The sequence below is a fragment of the Dermacentor variabilis genome, chromosome 5 (genome assembly GCF_050947875.1).
Source record: "Dermacentor variabilis isolate Ectoservices chromosome 5, ASM5094787v1, whole genome shotgun sequence".
Classification (NCBI taxonomy): Eukaryota; Metazoa; Arthropoda; class Arachnida; order Ixodida; family Ixodidae; genus Dermacentor; species Dermacentor variabilis.
Window position 1 is genome coordinate 28,384,574 of NC_134572.1, and position 14,297 is coordinate 28,398,870.

At 45.2% G+C, this 14,297-nt stretch overlaps 1 protein-coding gene across 2 annotated transcripts in view; it reads right to left on the bottom strand.

Moving 5' to 3' along the window:
* The window catches only part of LOC142582385 (uncharacterized), a 66,560-nt gene that overhangs the window by 4,850 nt on the left and 47,413 nt on the right, over nucleotides 1–14,297 (bottom strand). For both annotated transcript variants that reach the window (XM_075692039.1, XM_075692041.1), the window contains 3 exons: nucleotides 13,223–13,495; nucleotides 3,894–4,038; nucleotides 1,776–2,033 (listed from right to left, as the gene is read on the bottom strand). In XM_075692039.1, the coding sequence (XP_075548154.1) occupies nucleotides 1,776–2,033; nucleotides 3,894–4,038; nucleotides 13,223–13,495 (676 nt within the window). The remainder of the gene's footprint in view (nucleotides 1–1,775; nucleotides 2,034–3,893; nucleotides 4,039–13,222; nucleotides 13,496–14,297) is intronic.

Consider the following 14,297-nt stretch of genomic DNA (forward strand, 5'->3'; position numbering starts at 1 on the left):
GAATTTCCATTAATAATGTCGCCAGTGTTCTGTATCTTCTGTACACATATTCGCAGACGACTGCGTTTTACGCAGGGTAATGCCTGACCCAAGTGCGTTTCTTTGCAAAAGTACCTAGTTGAAGTTGTTCATTGATGCGACGTTTCGCATATTCACATAAATTTAGAGAAGACTCTAAGGATGTCATTTACCCGAAAGCAAATTACATATGCGTGTAAATATAAGATAAATGACGACGGCACTACTGCGGTAAAATAGTTTAAGTACTCAGACATGTTTTAACAACTAAATTATCTAGGCACCACCGTATCCATTACGTCACAGCCAAAGCATGTAATCTATTTAGTTTCTTGTGGAGAAACGCGAAACATTTCCCAACAGAAAATAAGCAGATTCTATACAAATTAAGTGTCAGGTCCATATTTGATTACGCTTGTACAGTATGGGATCCGTTGTCAAAAAAATTTCAGAAAACTAAAAAAGGTGCCAAATCTAGACATAAGGTTTGTTTTGAATAATTATCGACGTCATTTTAGCCTGTCCCTAGCGAAGCAGAGCCTTGAAAGGGAAACGCTCGTAAAGCGGAGGAAAAAACTAGAGCAAAAAAAATTGTTTCAAAGTGTATTTTTTTCTAGAACAGGCATGGACAGGGCCAACTACTTAAGTCAGCTGTACTACGTCTCCTCACGATACTAACAAGTTTACATAATACGAATGCATAATTGAGACGTTTAGAAATGCTTTCCACGCACAATTTTAGAATCGAATCGCTTAACGGACAATGTTGCCATCACTAATTCTAACGCTGTCTTTTACTCTTTGAGTAATTTTTTTCTCAAACACAGTATATCTTTTTTTATTCTCAAATTCTGCATTTGATGGATGGTAATGCGACATCAGATGTTTGTTTGTTTGTTTGTTTGCTTGTTTGTTTGTTTGTTTGAGTTAGTTTTTGACGCTTGTTATTCAATTTGATATCGTATAACTTTTTTACAAGTTTGGTATCGATGCTTCCTAATGATGCTGATCCTCCACCTGCACATAGTTCATATTTCAAATTGAGCACTGTGTCAACCCCCTCTATAGTAAATCGGTGGCGCTGAGGGTACTGTGATAAATATTAAATAAACAAATAAATATTTAAAGGGAATAATTGTCATTTACCTCGTCAGAAGCGAAAAGATGCCAAGGAAACACAAACAGGTTTTTCAGAAATAAAGCTTCTAAGTTAATATTTTGGTCCCAGCTTCGATCCCTGAACCAGGACGAATTTTTCTTCAAATGCGGAGCTTCGTTTCTGAGTAACCCATCTGGGTTCCCTTTATAACCTGTTGTTACTCCCGAGGTGGTTGACAATTATTCACTTTCATGAATCTTCTTCCACATTGAGGATTTCCGCAAAATTGATTTTCTATGTTGTACGTCTCTGCGCTTCAACTTGTCGACTGATTCTGCCTCGCTCTGCGATCTGATAGCCTCCTGGTTGACTCAGGTTGCAAAGCGACCGACAGTGAAAGCGTTGGTCCCATGTTCGATCGCTGTACCAGGCTATATCTTTCTTCAGCTGATAAGCCTTGTGGGAAATACCCTTGGCTTTCCTTTGTAGTTTCGTACTACTTCCCAGGTGGACGACAATCATTACACTTTCATTAATCTTCCCCCACATAGAAGGATTACGCAAAACTGAGTTGCCGTAGACACAGATCGGCTGATCATGACAATAGTGATGGTGATCGTGATTGTACAACAGCACAATACAAACAACCGCATCTCACCTGCCACGTACTGCTTGATCTTGAGGGCGAGGGCAACGCTCCCGACGGCGGGGGGCTTGGGCACAACGAATGCGATCGGTGCATCCTGGTACTCGGCAGAGGGCACGCCGACTACGGCCGCTTCGCTCACTTCGGCCATCGAGCTGATGAGATGCTCCAGCTCCGGAGTTGGAACGTGGAAGCCGCGGCACTTAATTGTGTCCTTGAGACGGTCTATGTAGTGCACGCGGCCGCCCTCGTCGTAGTAGCCGCAATCTCCTGTGCGATTAGAACGTGTTTTTTTTTTTTTTTACGCGTCGCTAGCGCGTTCCGCCAACGACGCCGGCTCTTTTAAACCGTAGCCTTTCTCTGCCTTTTCACTCAACTTTGCGACTGCTGCCTACTGTTGCCGTGTCGAGTAGACAGCTTGGGACAACTGGATACCAGCCCGAATAAACAACTAGTGCCACTGGGTAAGTGCCATTCCAGGGATTAGATAATCTCTCGCCCATTTTACGCCCTATTACAAGCATTCTCTTGGTCCTCGTGACACAGGCGGCTACACGCGAGTAGGCTGGGCTCGTGTCATCGGGCCCTGCTGCTGCCTCGCCAACTTAAACACGGTTTGCGTCATTTAGATTCCAGCAGTGCGTCGGAGGTGCGTGCATTTTCTTACATTTTTCTTGCCCTGAAAATGCCCGGCGCGGTTAGGCTAACTTCGGCACAGTTTCGACTTGGATGGCGTTGCAATACAACGTGAAGACGTTGCCTATCGTTCATGCCTACGATCACAGGAACGAACTATTCTTAAGAACGTACACCATCCCCAGTTGTGGCGGCGATGCTGTACGAGAACGACGACAAACCGCAATTGAGAAAACATTTCCTACGGGAAAAAAGCCGTGATATTGCTGCCGCTGCAGGCTTATTTCCTCCACAAATGGTCTAACATGCAGTTCATGCCCATCACAAGGATGTAGGCGCTTGCAAATCATTCTCATTTAGAGGCTCCGGTGTTCGTTCGCCATATTCTTTTTTTAATGAGTAATCTAATATCATCAAAAGGACTTCCTGCTGGGCAAGTTGGTGCTTAGATTTTCTAGGTATACCTTGTGGCGCAAAATACATTTCTTGAAAAGGGACAGAAGATAATAATAATATTTGGGGTTTTACGTGCCAAAACCACTTTCTGATTATGAGGCACGCCGTAGTGGAGGACTCCGGAAATTTTGACTACCTGGGGTTCTTTAACGTGCACCTAAATCTAAGCACACAGGTGTTTTCGCATTTCGCCCCCATCGAAATGCGGCCGCCGTGGCCGGGATTCGATCCCGCGACCTCGTGCTCAGCAGCCCAACGCCATAGCCACTGAGCAACCACGGCGGGTGAGGGACAGAAGAAAGGAAGACACTAATTATACCTAGGAAATCTAATATCATCAATATACTGCTATTCGTATGGCTGATCACTTATTTATTTATTTATTTATTTATTTATTTATTTATTTATTTATTTATTTATTTATTTGTTTGTTTGTTTGTTTATTTTTTTATTTACTTATACTACGGGCCAACAGAAAAGGTCCGAGGAAGTGTGCGTAATTCGATACGCCTATGAGCACAACAGCAAATAAAATAATCAGTTACAGGAAATTACAGCATCACAAATTTTAGTAGTCACAGTTAAACAACATAACAGTAGTAAAATGCATTGAATGCATTGGCTAGTCACAAGAAGGAGACAGGACAAGGCGCTATTCTCAACTGGCATCTTTATTATATCACAGTCCAACGCAGGGGTGTGACGTAGTAAAGATGCCAGGTGAGAGTAGGACCTTGTGCATACACGTGCCGTCCTGTTTGCGCTGAGCTTTATCTTGAATATAAGGGTATGTGCAATGCAATTATCGGAAAAATTTTCGACACAGTGTATATATATATATATATATATATATATCTTGACTCACAGAACGCGACGACGCCGCCCACGTACACACGCACACAACAAATAGCACCTCCGGTATAGGAAAAAAGTTTCAGTAACAGCTGGTATATGGCCAGCCGCCTAAAAGATTTTAGCTGACAGGGTGTTCCATTCATTGAAACCCACATTTTGTAACACTACGGGAAACGCCCTCACCGGACAAGAGCCAGCCTTCAGAGTCAAGGACCTGCTTTGTAAGTTCCGGTTTGTTTAAGTAACCCATCATGACGCTAGGAATCTTCACGCAAATTTCGCCAGTTTTTTCAGCAGGAAGGGGCTCTCTTGTGGTGACGTCAACCACCTGTTAGGAAAGACAAGCAAGCAGCACATGTAAACATCTAATATAATGCTTAATAAACATGCACTATCAGTCAGGACCCGGGGAGACTGTCTTCTTTTTCTTTCTTCTTTAACTTCGTAGCTAGTCACAAGAAAATTGTCACATGTTCTGGTTGTGAATGCATGAAAGGGAGAATTAAAAAATATACCTATCCATAACTGTACTACCAAAGTACACTTGTGATGTAGCAAAGGCGACGTGCAGTTTTGATACTTCAGCTCATTTTCCGGTTTACCAAACAAATTTCGTTAAACAATTTTTGTTAAGCAAGAGAAAATGAATATGAATGAATAAATGTACGACTGCATCAGAAAAAGAATCGCAAAGATGACTACCAGCTTGCGTCTTTAGCAACATAGGTGTCACGATGAAATGCTTAAGTGGACAACATTCGAGAGGTTTATTCATTCCTAAAGGACACAGAATTTTCTTAAACATTCTGATCATCAGCGCAAATGCATACGCACTATAAGAAATCTTTACATCGGGCAGATGTGCATCTGTAGCGTGTTCCAAAACGTGGCCTTTGAGGTGCTTTTGAGATCGTAAACAGTTCGCTGATTTTGGTGCACCCCCCCCCCCCCCCCACCCCGACTTGTGGTTAAATTAAATTCTGGGGTTTCACATGTCAGAACTGGGATGTAATTATTAGGCGCGCCATAATGGCAGACTCCGGATTAATTTTGGCCACCTGGGATTCTATAACGTGCACCTAAAGCTACGTACAAGAGCGTTCTTGCATTTCGTCCCTAACGAAATACGGCCGCCGCGGCAGGCATCCACATCCTTGTGCTCAGCAACGCAAGGTGAAATCCCCTGCACTACCACGGCGGGTGACGACAAGCTGTGACAACCGCAGTTTGCCGAAACCATAACTTCCAATTGAGTGGCACGGCATGCCGTGTAGAACCACAGTATTAAGTGCGGAACGCAGCAATCTGTAAAATAATTAAACTTGCTGCACAGCTGAAGATTTGACCCCGTATTAGGAATATGGACAACATTTAATAACTGAATGCTCACATAACTCTTCCTGATCTGTTTTACTACCCTTCGCACTGGTCAGAGAGAGAGAGAGAGAGAGGGAAAGGCAAGGAGGTTAACAAGAGGCGAGTTTCCGATTTGCTGCCCTGTAATGGGTTGGGAGATATAGGGGTTGGAAAAAGTGTAGAGAAAGCGAAAAACAAAAAATACAGGAACAGGAAACAGAAAAGGCGCTCCACCCGCCGTGGTTGCTTAGTGGCTATAGTGTTGGGCTGCTAAGCACGAGGTCGCGGGATTGAATCCCGGCCACGGTGGCCGCATTTCGATGGGGACGAAATGCGAAAACATGCATGTACTTAGATTTAGGTGCACGTTAAAGAACCCCAGGTCGTCGGAATTTCCGGAGTCTCCCACACGGCGTGCCTCGTAATCAGATAGTGGTTTTGGCAAGTAAAACCCCCTAATTTAAGTTTAAGAAAAGGCGCTCCAATCACAGGCGTCCACACAGGCCGGTCGATCTGAAGTGCAGTAGCGCTTGCACGGCATTTTTTATGCGACGTGAAGTCGCGTCGATGTTACAAAATGCTTTCTTCCGACAGAGGCTGGTCGTCCAACTGGTTCAGCACGACTGAAAGCGAATGTCTCTGCGCACTGCAATGTTCAGCGTAACGCACGTACTTACATACCTAGGTCTGCTTTACCCTCCTCTTCGTGTTACATGCCATTTATGTGGCGCTCCTCCGATGGCGACAGCAATCAAGGAATTCATTGTAAAATCCAAGGGACAGTGCCGTCAAGGAAAGCTGGGGAGGAGGGGAGGTAGTAAACTCTTTTTATAGTGAAACTGTACATCACTACCTCCCAATGGCTCTGACGTCTCCGTGGGCAAAAGTTGGGGACGCGCGCGCCACTGGGTTCCCTGCAGCACCAGCAGTTGGCGCTGAACCTTAGAGCGTCGGTGGCTTGAGCTTTTGTGGCGGATGGACGTGCTTTATAGGGCTCCGTGGCGACGACGAAATCATAGGTTTTTGTGCATGCTTTGAGCTTGCTTCTGTTCTTGATTTGCTTATTTTTTAGCCTTTCAATAACAATTGGGTGTTTTTCTTCTATTTTCGTTTTTTCGTCCCTCTTTTTTTCGTGTGCGCGGGCGTGTTTCGTGTACATATGGTTGAGCAGGATAGTCAGAGCGTCGTTTCGCGCCACGTGCTTCAACACGGGCAACCGGGTGGAACGTTAAGTCTTTATAGCCTTTAAATAGTAGCTTGAAAGTGGCAAGTGGCAAGCTATTAGTGGTTTTACTGTGTGTATGTTGCTAGGAAAGTGAGTGCGTGGCCGCGTGGTCAAACACGTGCGAAAACGTGTCATACCGTAAGTCTGCGCGGCATTGATTGCTTTTAGATGGCTGGTGAGAATTACTTTACGACATTGTGAGGATTTAGATCCTGTGCGTATCGGCTTTTGCTAGAAAGCACGTGCTCTGCATTATTATAGTGATATAGTATCATAGTATTTGCAGTAGAAAAAGCCGGGCAATACATGGCAAGAAAGCCGGGAAAGCGTGAAGTGTGCGCGGGGTCCCCCAAGGCAGATGAGGGGACGGATGAGAGTGGAGAGGGAATCGAGTCAATCGGCACACACTGTGATGTCGAGGCGAGTCTGAAGAAAATGGAGGCTTTCCAGGAAGAGCTTGTCAAACAGGTTGAAGAGCTCAAAATGAGCTAAATAGGGAGCATGATGCACGGAAGGTAGTGAAAAAAAGACTTGAAGCAGCCGAGGAAAAGCTGAACAGGGGCGCCATTGCAAACGAGAATGGTCGTGACAATGGAACGCAGTCCCCCGACGTGACAGGAGAGGTAGTGCCAGCAAAGTACGTAGAATGCGGGCAACGTGGCGAGGGGTTAGCTGGAAATAGCGGCACCTACCTTGAGGTCGCCACGCGGAAAAAGCTGGAACGCATGGATCAATGCCCCTTGTCACGTCCGAATCACGCGGAAAAGGACAAAGGGAAGCAGGGATAGGTAAGAGAGAGTGAAATGGTGATTATCACCGGCGACTCAAACCTGGGTAGTTGCTCAGAAGCAATTGGGGAGAGGGTTAAAGGCGATAAAAGAGTGGCGGTAGGGACATTTCCAGGCAGACGCTGGGTTCTGTCATGGGGCGAGCAAAAGCAAAGCTCGCCGAAAATGTCCACGTGCACAACCTTTTCATAGTAGCAGGTGGGCTACATGACGTCCTAAACAGGAAAGGGACAGGACTATCCCAGCGCTTGGCGAAGGGGGTGGACGACTAGCGCAAGCTGACCCCTCAGGTGCAGATCGTGGTGTGCACGGTGCCGGATGTGCCTGTACGTGACAGTCACATACAAAGAGCCGTAGTGGTTGCTAATGAGGCGATATGGAAAATAAGTCGAGAGAAAGGCTTCGAGGTTGTCGACGTAAACAGGGAAGTGAGTAGGTGTGGTGGTTCTCAATGAGACGGGGTCCACTTCACTTACAGGCTTGCACGAAAAGTGGGCTGGCGACTTGCTCGCCACGCTGTGGCTTCTTTGGAAGGCCCACGGGCGCTAAGGAGGCCAAGTAGGTAGTAATGAAGAAGGACCGCTAAGGGAACCTCAGTATAGCATCGCTGTCAACAACAGAAACAGGAGGAAAGCAAGAAAGAGAGCTGGCCATGCAATAGGCTACATAAACATCCAGGGCGGCAGAAGAAATGAAAAGTGGGCAGAGATTGAGGAGCAGTTAAATAGAGAACAAATAGGGGTGTATGCGGTTACAGAAACACACCTTAGAGACTCGGAAGAGCCGCCAGCGATTGAGAATTACGTTTGGGAAGGGAGCAGAACTAAGTCAGAAAGCAAGGGAGGTGGAGTCGGAATGCTCATTCATCAAGGAGCCAAATGGAAAAGAGTTAATTCGAACTGTCAAGAGCATCTTTTGTTACCTGGTACAATGAGTGGGGGAAAAACTTGGCTGGGCGTTACGTGTTTGTAGAACGTAAATAATTGCACAGAAAAGAATAAAGGGTTAGTGGAATGCATAAGTGCTGACATTAAGGGTTTCGGGAATGATGCTGAAATTATCCTATTAGGTGACATGAATGGCCACATACAGGATTTACATGGCTATACCGACAACAACGGGAAGTCAATGCTAGACCTTTGTGAGCAACATAACATCGTTATCGTGAAGACAGGGCCTAAGTGTGAAGGACATATCACGTGGGAAGTGGGAATCGACCATTGATTACTGTCTGATGACACAAGGAATTTATAAGTTGAGAGAAATGGTCATATATGAGGAAGGGTATAGCAGCATTGGGAGTGACCATAAACGTATCACATTGAAAATGGGATATGTAGTTGGGAAACAGAGCAAGGAGTGCAAAATGGCCAGTTCGAACTTGGACGCTGAACAAATAACAGGTATAGACACAAGAGTCGAGAAAGAACTTAGCAAATGGCCAATAGAGGGAATATAATGAGCTTCTAAGTCTAATAACGACATAAATATAGTAAGAGAAACAACCTGTTTGTTGGAAAGGAAAAAAAAAAGAAACCGAAAAGCTGGTGGAACAGGGAGATACGAGAAGCGATCGCCGAACGACAGAAAGCATCCCGAGAGCACAGGCAGGCAAAGAAGGCGCAGTTGCCGCAGGATGAAGCAACCAGTAAATGGGAAATATACCGGGAGAAAACAGTCTATGGTTCAAATACTTGTGCAAGCAAAGATAAAAGGTGAAAGTGAATGTCGGTTGTCAGAAATACGTGAGAAAAAGAAGGCCGCACTGAGAATATTTTGGAACCACATAAAATTATTAGGCAGGAAGTCAACAACAATAAAACGACATATCCTAGACAAAGATGGAAACAAACTGGAAGGGGAAGCGGCAATAAATTACAGCCTAAACATAACAGCCGAATCTTTCCAAGGCAATGACGAGGTTGACGAGCATGGTTCCAAGGCAATGACGAGCATGAAAGAGACCCAGGTGGAAAAGGATCTGGTGCTGACAAATTTCAACTGGAAGAAAGCCGAAGAAAAAATTCCTAAGCGCACAGCCACATGGCTAGACGAGGTTCCCGTTAGGCTGATTAATGAACTAGGACCAAAGGTAAGGAAGCTCTGGTGAAAGCAGTGGAAAAAACGTTAAAAGATAGACTTATACCAGACAGTTGGCGGCAAAGTAGAATGAATTTGATTTATAAAGGTAAGGGGGAGAAAGATAGAATTCACTCGTATACACCGTTGACCATTACATCGGTAATATACAGGCCAGCAATGCAGGCAATCAAATTAAAGCTGCAAGCATGGTCAGAGAATAATGGCATTTTTGGAGAACTTCAGAATGGCATCAGAATAGCTAGACGTTTAGATGATAACTTATTTGTTCTTACTCAGTGTATTGAAATATCAAAAGTAGAAAGCAGGCCGTTATACGTGGCCTTTTTAGACATTACAGGAACCTATGACAACATAGACGGCTATATTTTGTGGGATATTCAGGAAGGGGAAGGCTTAGGTGACGTTTTTTTACAGCTTGTGAGAGAGATTTACCTAGAAAATACCGTTTGCGTTGAATGGGAAGAGATGAGAAGCGAGGAGACAGTTGATATCAACAAAGGACTGAGGCAGGGGTGCCCTTTGTCCCCATTGCTGTCTATGATGTACATGGTGAAGATGGAGAGGGCCCAAAAAGGAAGCAATATCGGATTTAATCTATCATACAGACAGGCGTGTACAGTAGTAGAGCAGCAGCTTCCAGGTGTATTTTATGCGGACGACATTGTGTTCCTAGCTAACAAGCAAAGTGATTTGCAACGTCTGGCTAATATCTGTGGACAGGAAGGCAACAATTTAGGTTTGAAATTTAGTGTTAGAAAATCAGGTGTTATGGTATTCAATAAAAACAGTGAACAGACAGTGGCAATACAGGGCCAGGAAATACCACGGGTAAGAGAATATAAATACCTTGGTATATGGATAAACAAAAGTGATAGATATATGGAAACACAAGAAAAAAACAATAACAGTGATGGGGAGGAGAAATGCAGCCATAATGAAGCACAGAGCGCTATCGGGATACACTAGGAACGAGGTCCTCCGATGTATGTGGAAAGGTGTAATGGTTACAGGACTTACTTTTGGAAATGCGGTTATTTGCTTTAAATCAGGGGTACAATCAGGACTCGGTGGGGACCAAAGGTCAGTGGGTCGCTTCGCATTGGGCGCTCACGGGAAGACTACAAATGAAGCTGTGCAGGGTGATATGGGCTAGACTACTTTTGAAGTGAGGGAAGCTCGCAGTAAAATTGAGTATGGAGAACGCCTGAGGAATATGGAAGAAAGTAAATGGGCTGGGAGAGTGTTGAGGTATCTGTACAGGAAAAGCATTGATTCACAGTGGAGGAAAAGAACTAGGAAGTTTACCAGCAAGTATGTGGCCTGTAGGGTGGGCAACACAGCAACAAAGCACGTCAAGCGGAAAGTCAGAGAGACTGAAATAATATCATGGGTGGCGGCAATGGAAAAGAAACCTGCCATGAATAACTACTTAAGAGGAAAAAAATGAATTCAGGGAAGAAACAATTTATGATAACTCAACGGGAAGCTCATTACTTTTCGAAGCGAGATCGGGATGCCTTAGAACACGCACCTATAAAGCGAGGTATAAGAAGGAAGAAGAAGCATGTGCTTGCTGCGGTAAAGCTAGGAAAACGATGGAGCAAGTTTTATTAGAATGTGAAGATGTCTGCCCAGCGGTCGATTTAGATACAACTGGCCTCTTTGAAGCCCTTGGGTTCAGCGAGAGCAGTGGAAAAGTAAACATGTCCGCTATAGAGATTAGTAAGAGGCGACTGGAAGACTCGTGGAAGAAAAGTAGGGAAACGACAAAAACACGGAGACGTACAAAAGAAAAGTTCGGAATAGGGGTACGAAAATTTGGTTGTGGGAGTTCATAATGGGTTTTTTTCTTTATTTTTTAACCTGGGTAGGACATTAGGCAGTATGATAGCAAGAGCTTGGTGGCGCAACCCACCACCTCGTTCCAAAGGGGACGCTCATAACATCCATCCATCCATCCATCCATCTATCCATCCACGGCAGCGGTGGCGCCCGCGGTGCGGGGGAAAGATAAAAAAACAACTACAACGCTCACCTTCACGCATAGCACTCCCTGCAAGCGTTTACCGGTAAAGAGTGCGGCTGCAAAGCTGTAATTGCCGCGAAGCGGCAACTGTAGCAGATGAAACAGAGAGTGATGTAACTTCACTTTCGTATGTAAAAGATGTACCCGCCTAGCAACTTATTTGTGCTGTGACAGTGCTATGGGAAGGCTACGTATAGTGAGGACTCTTGAAAGAGACCTTGCTTACGAGGCGCAGCGAAAGTGAGGATAAGTGCATTTGTCTTCTCTATGACCCACTCTTTGTAGGTGCACGAAGTAGTGACGCAAGCCAAGTCGCAGGCCGTTGAAACGTCTTAGGCTAACAATTAGGTAAAGTGCTTGTGCATGTCGCCATGTGAATAATTTCAAGCTTCGTCGCAATGGGTAATCGTTCTAGCTGTTTACAGTTTCGCCGTCCATCTACCTTCACAGCGTGGTTTGGAGACCAATTTTTTATTCTGTTCCTAAAATAATTACGATCTAGGGTTAAGTTTGGGATAAACTTAACATTGGTAATAAGGGAAAATCGCAAGTGGATAACGAGAGAACTTTTTCAACTGCGGGAGCGGTATTCATAGGCCTCGCATGACGCTTTTGGTGCTCTATATACCGATTGAGCTGTGACGATGACTAACCTTTCGTCCCGTTTGTTATATGCTTGTTTATATGTATCCTGGAACTGGGAGTGTTACCCAGGCCGTTCGGTGGTCACGGCAGCGGAGGCGCGACATTGAATAAACTGCAGGTGTCAAGCAGTATATGTTCTTAGATGCCGTCAACTGGTAAGTAAACTATTGCAAGCTACCTCAAGGCATCAACACAGCAGAGCCGAATCTCTCAGTATGCTGTGGGTGAGAAGAATATGGGGAACCAAAACTCTTGACCTTTAGTCAAAAATAAAAAAAGAAGCAACCATGCTAAGGTAAATAAACGTTTGTCAACGGCTGTCATGGCCTAAAGCACCATTTCTTCCTTCCTAATGTCATCACACCTCCTATAGTTATCTACGGTCCTCGACCGCGCTTCCCTTCTCTTGGCACCCATTCCGTTAACTTTTATAGACCACTCGTTATCTGCCCTACGCATATTGAATATCACCTATCCCCGTGTGCTCCTCCATCGTTCGATGCCTGGTCCTTAAGATCTTTTCCAGCATACTTGTAAACCTCCAAGTTTCTTCCCCACGTGACAGTAACTATATAACACAATCATTGCACATTCTTCCTTTCAATAATGGGGGTTAGGTTCGCTCATCGCTTGACAGTGCCTGCCGCATGCGCGCCAACCCATTTTAACGCGATAGCGTTAAGGAGCTCGTGTCGCAGAAAAGCCGGTGTCGTCGGCGTCGGTGTCGGTGTCGGCGTCCGCGGCGTTGGCCGTGAGCGATAAATCACGGCAGGCACTTCATAAATAAAAAGCAACTTCCAAGACGGGCTGGGTGGGAATCGAACCAGGGTCCGTGTCCAGAGGCAGAGTCGACTGAGGCACGAGTGCGATGCTTCAAAGCGGTACAAAAGCGCCTCTAGTGAACGCGGTGTTGCCTTAGAAACGAGCTGTTTCTAAGGCTCAGGCGTGCGTCGCTTGCTCAGGCGCACATTTCGTTGTCGCGCCGAACGCTGCGTTGCTCGAGGCTCACCGCGTCCGATGCGGGGCGCGTAGTCGCTGCGCCGTAGCCCATTGTCTTACACCCCTTGGCGGGTCGACGGGAGCGCTGTCGCGTTCCACTCTTGAAGGCGAAGCTTAAGCGTCCTCCAATTTTTATTCTTCTGTAAATACCCTCCTCGTAATTGGCCTAGAGCAATGACACACCCAATTCATTTTTAATGAATATAATAATGGCAGTGTGTTTTGTTTTTGTACATCCTTGTGTGTATTCAAATTGTTACAAACTATTCTTTAAAAGAAGTTGTTTTCTGAATACTTATTTTAGCCCCATAGCCTGTTGGGACGACATGGTTGGTCTAATTTGGAAGGTCTAGCTTTCTATAACACTAACCTTGATGAGCACTCCAGGGCACGCGTAGCCAAGGTAAGCGACGGTGACGTCATGAAACGGTGGAGCCAGAACCAAGCCGGCGGCCTCGGTGAGCCCGTACGCGTGCCCTAGCTTGCGCAGGTCGAACACGCTCCGCATTTGCTCGACGGCTGTCTCGGGCAGAGTGCCGCCGATGCTGCCGACGCGTGTGACACTCTTCAGCTTCTCGCCCGCGCTGAACGCTTCGCGCACAAGCCGCTGCAAGGGTGTAGCCGATCCGCATAGCGTCGTCACCTGTGCGAAAAGAAGGCCGTACAAAAGAAAACGTAATGGCTTGCTGTTTAAATGACCTTTTTACTAATTTATTGACTGACAGGTTGATTGATTCATTGACAGATTGATTGATTGATTGACTGATTGATTGATTGATTGATTGATTGATTGATTGATTGATTGATTGATTGATTGATTGATTGATTGATTGATACAATGAAAGACAGGTAGCCTGAGTGATTTGACTGAATGTTCGATTAACTGACCGAAACACTGAATGACAGGTTCATTCATTTATCGAACGTAGTGGGAAAACGTCAACGTTGCAGGCAATGTGAGGGGCGATAATGGTGATACGTGGATAAAGTTGAAAGAGTGAGATGAGCTATGTGCGTCGTGAGCCCAGGCCTATTTCTTGACTGTACAGACGCACCGCGAAATAACTACATGGTGTGTATCCGATATAAACCTTACACGAGTAGTGTACTTTCTAGAATATGCTAGCTAATTTTCAAAGTGGTAGGGTGAATTAGCGAGCGACAATATGCCAAAATTGTACTAACTAAGGTACTGCATAGGAACAAAGCTTGCCATAAAAGGAACTATCCAGTTAATTGGGTTGACATTTTGTAGAGGTAGAGGTTGTGATTAGATAAACGTGCTGTAAATTTCAAAATAATGGAGCAATTATTTATTGCGTTATAGATCGACAAAACGCCATACAGTTAAGCTTGCTCTTAAGTATTCGTCACATCTTTCGAAAAAAAATCAACACCAGTAGGGTGTATTCGACTTCGCTTGTCTGAACTAGGCGTGATGGAAG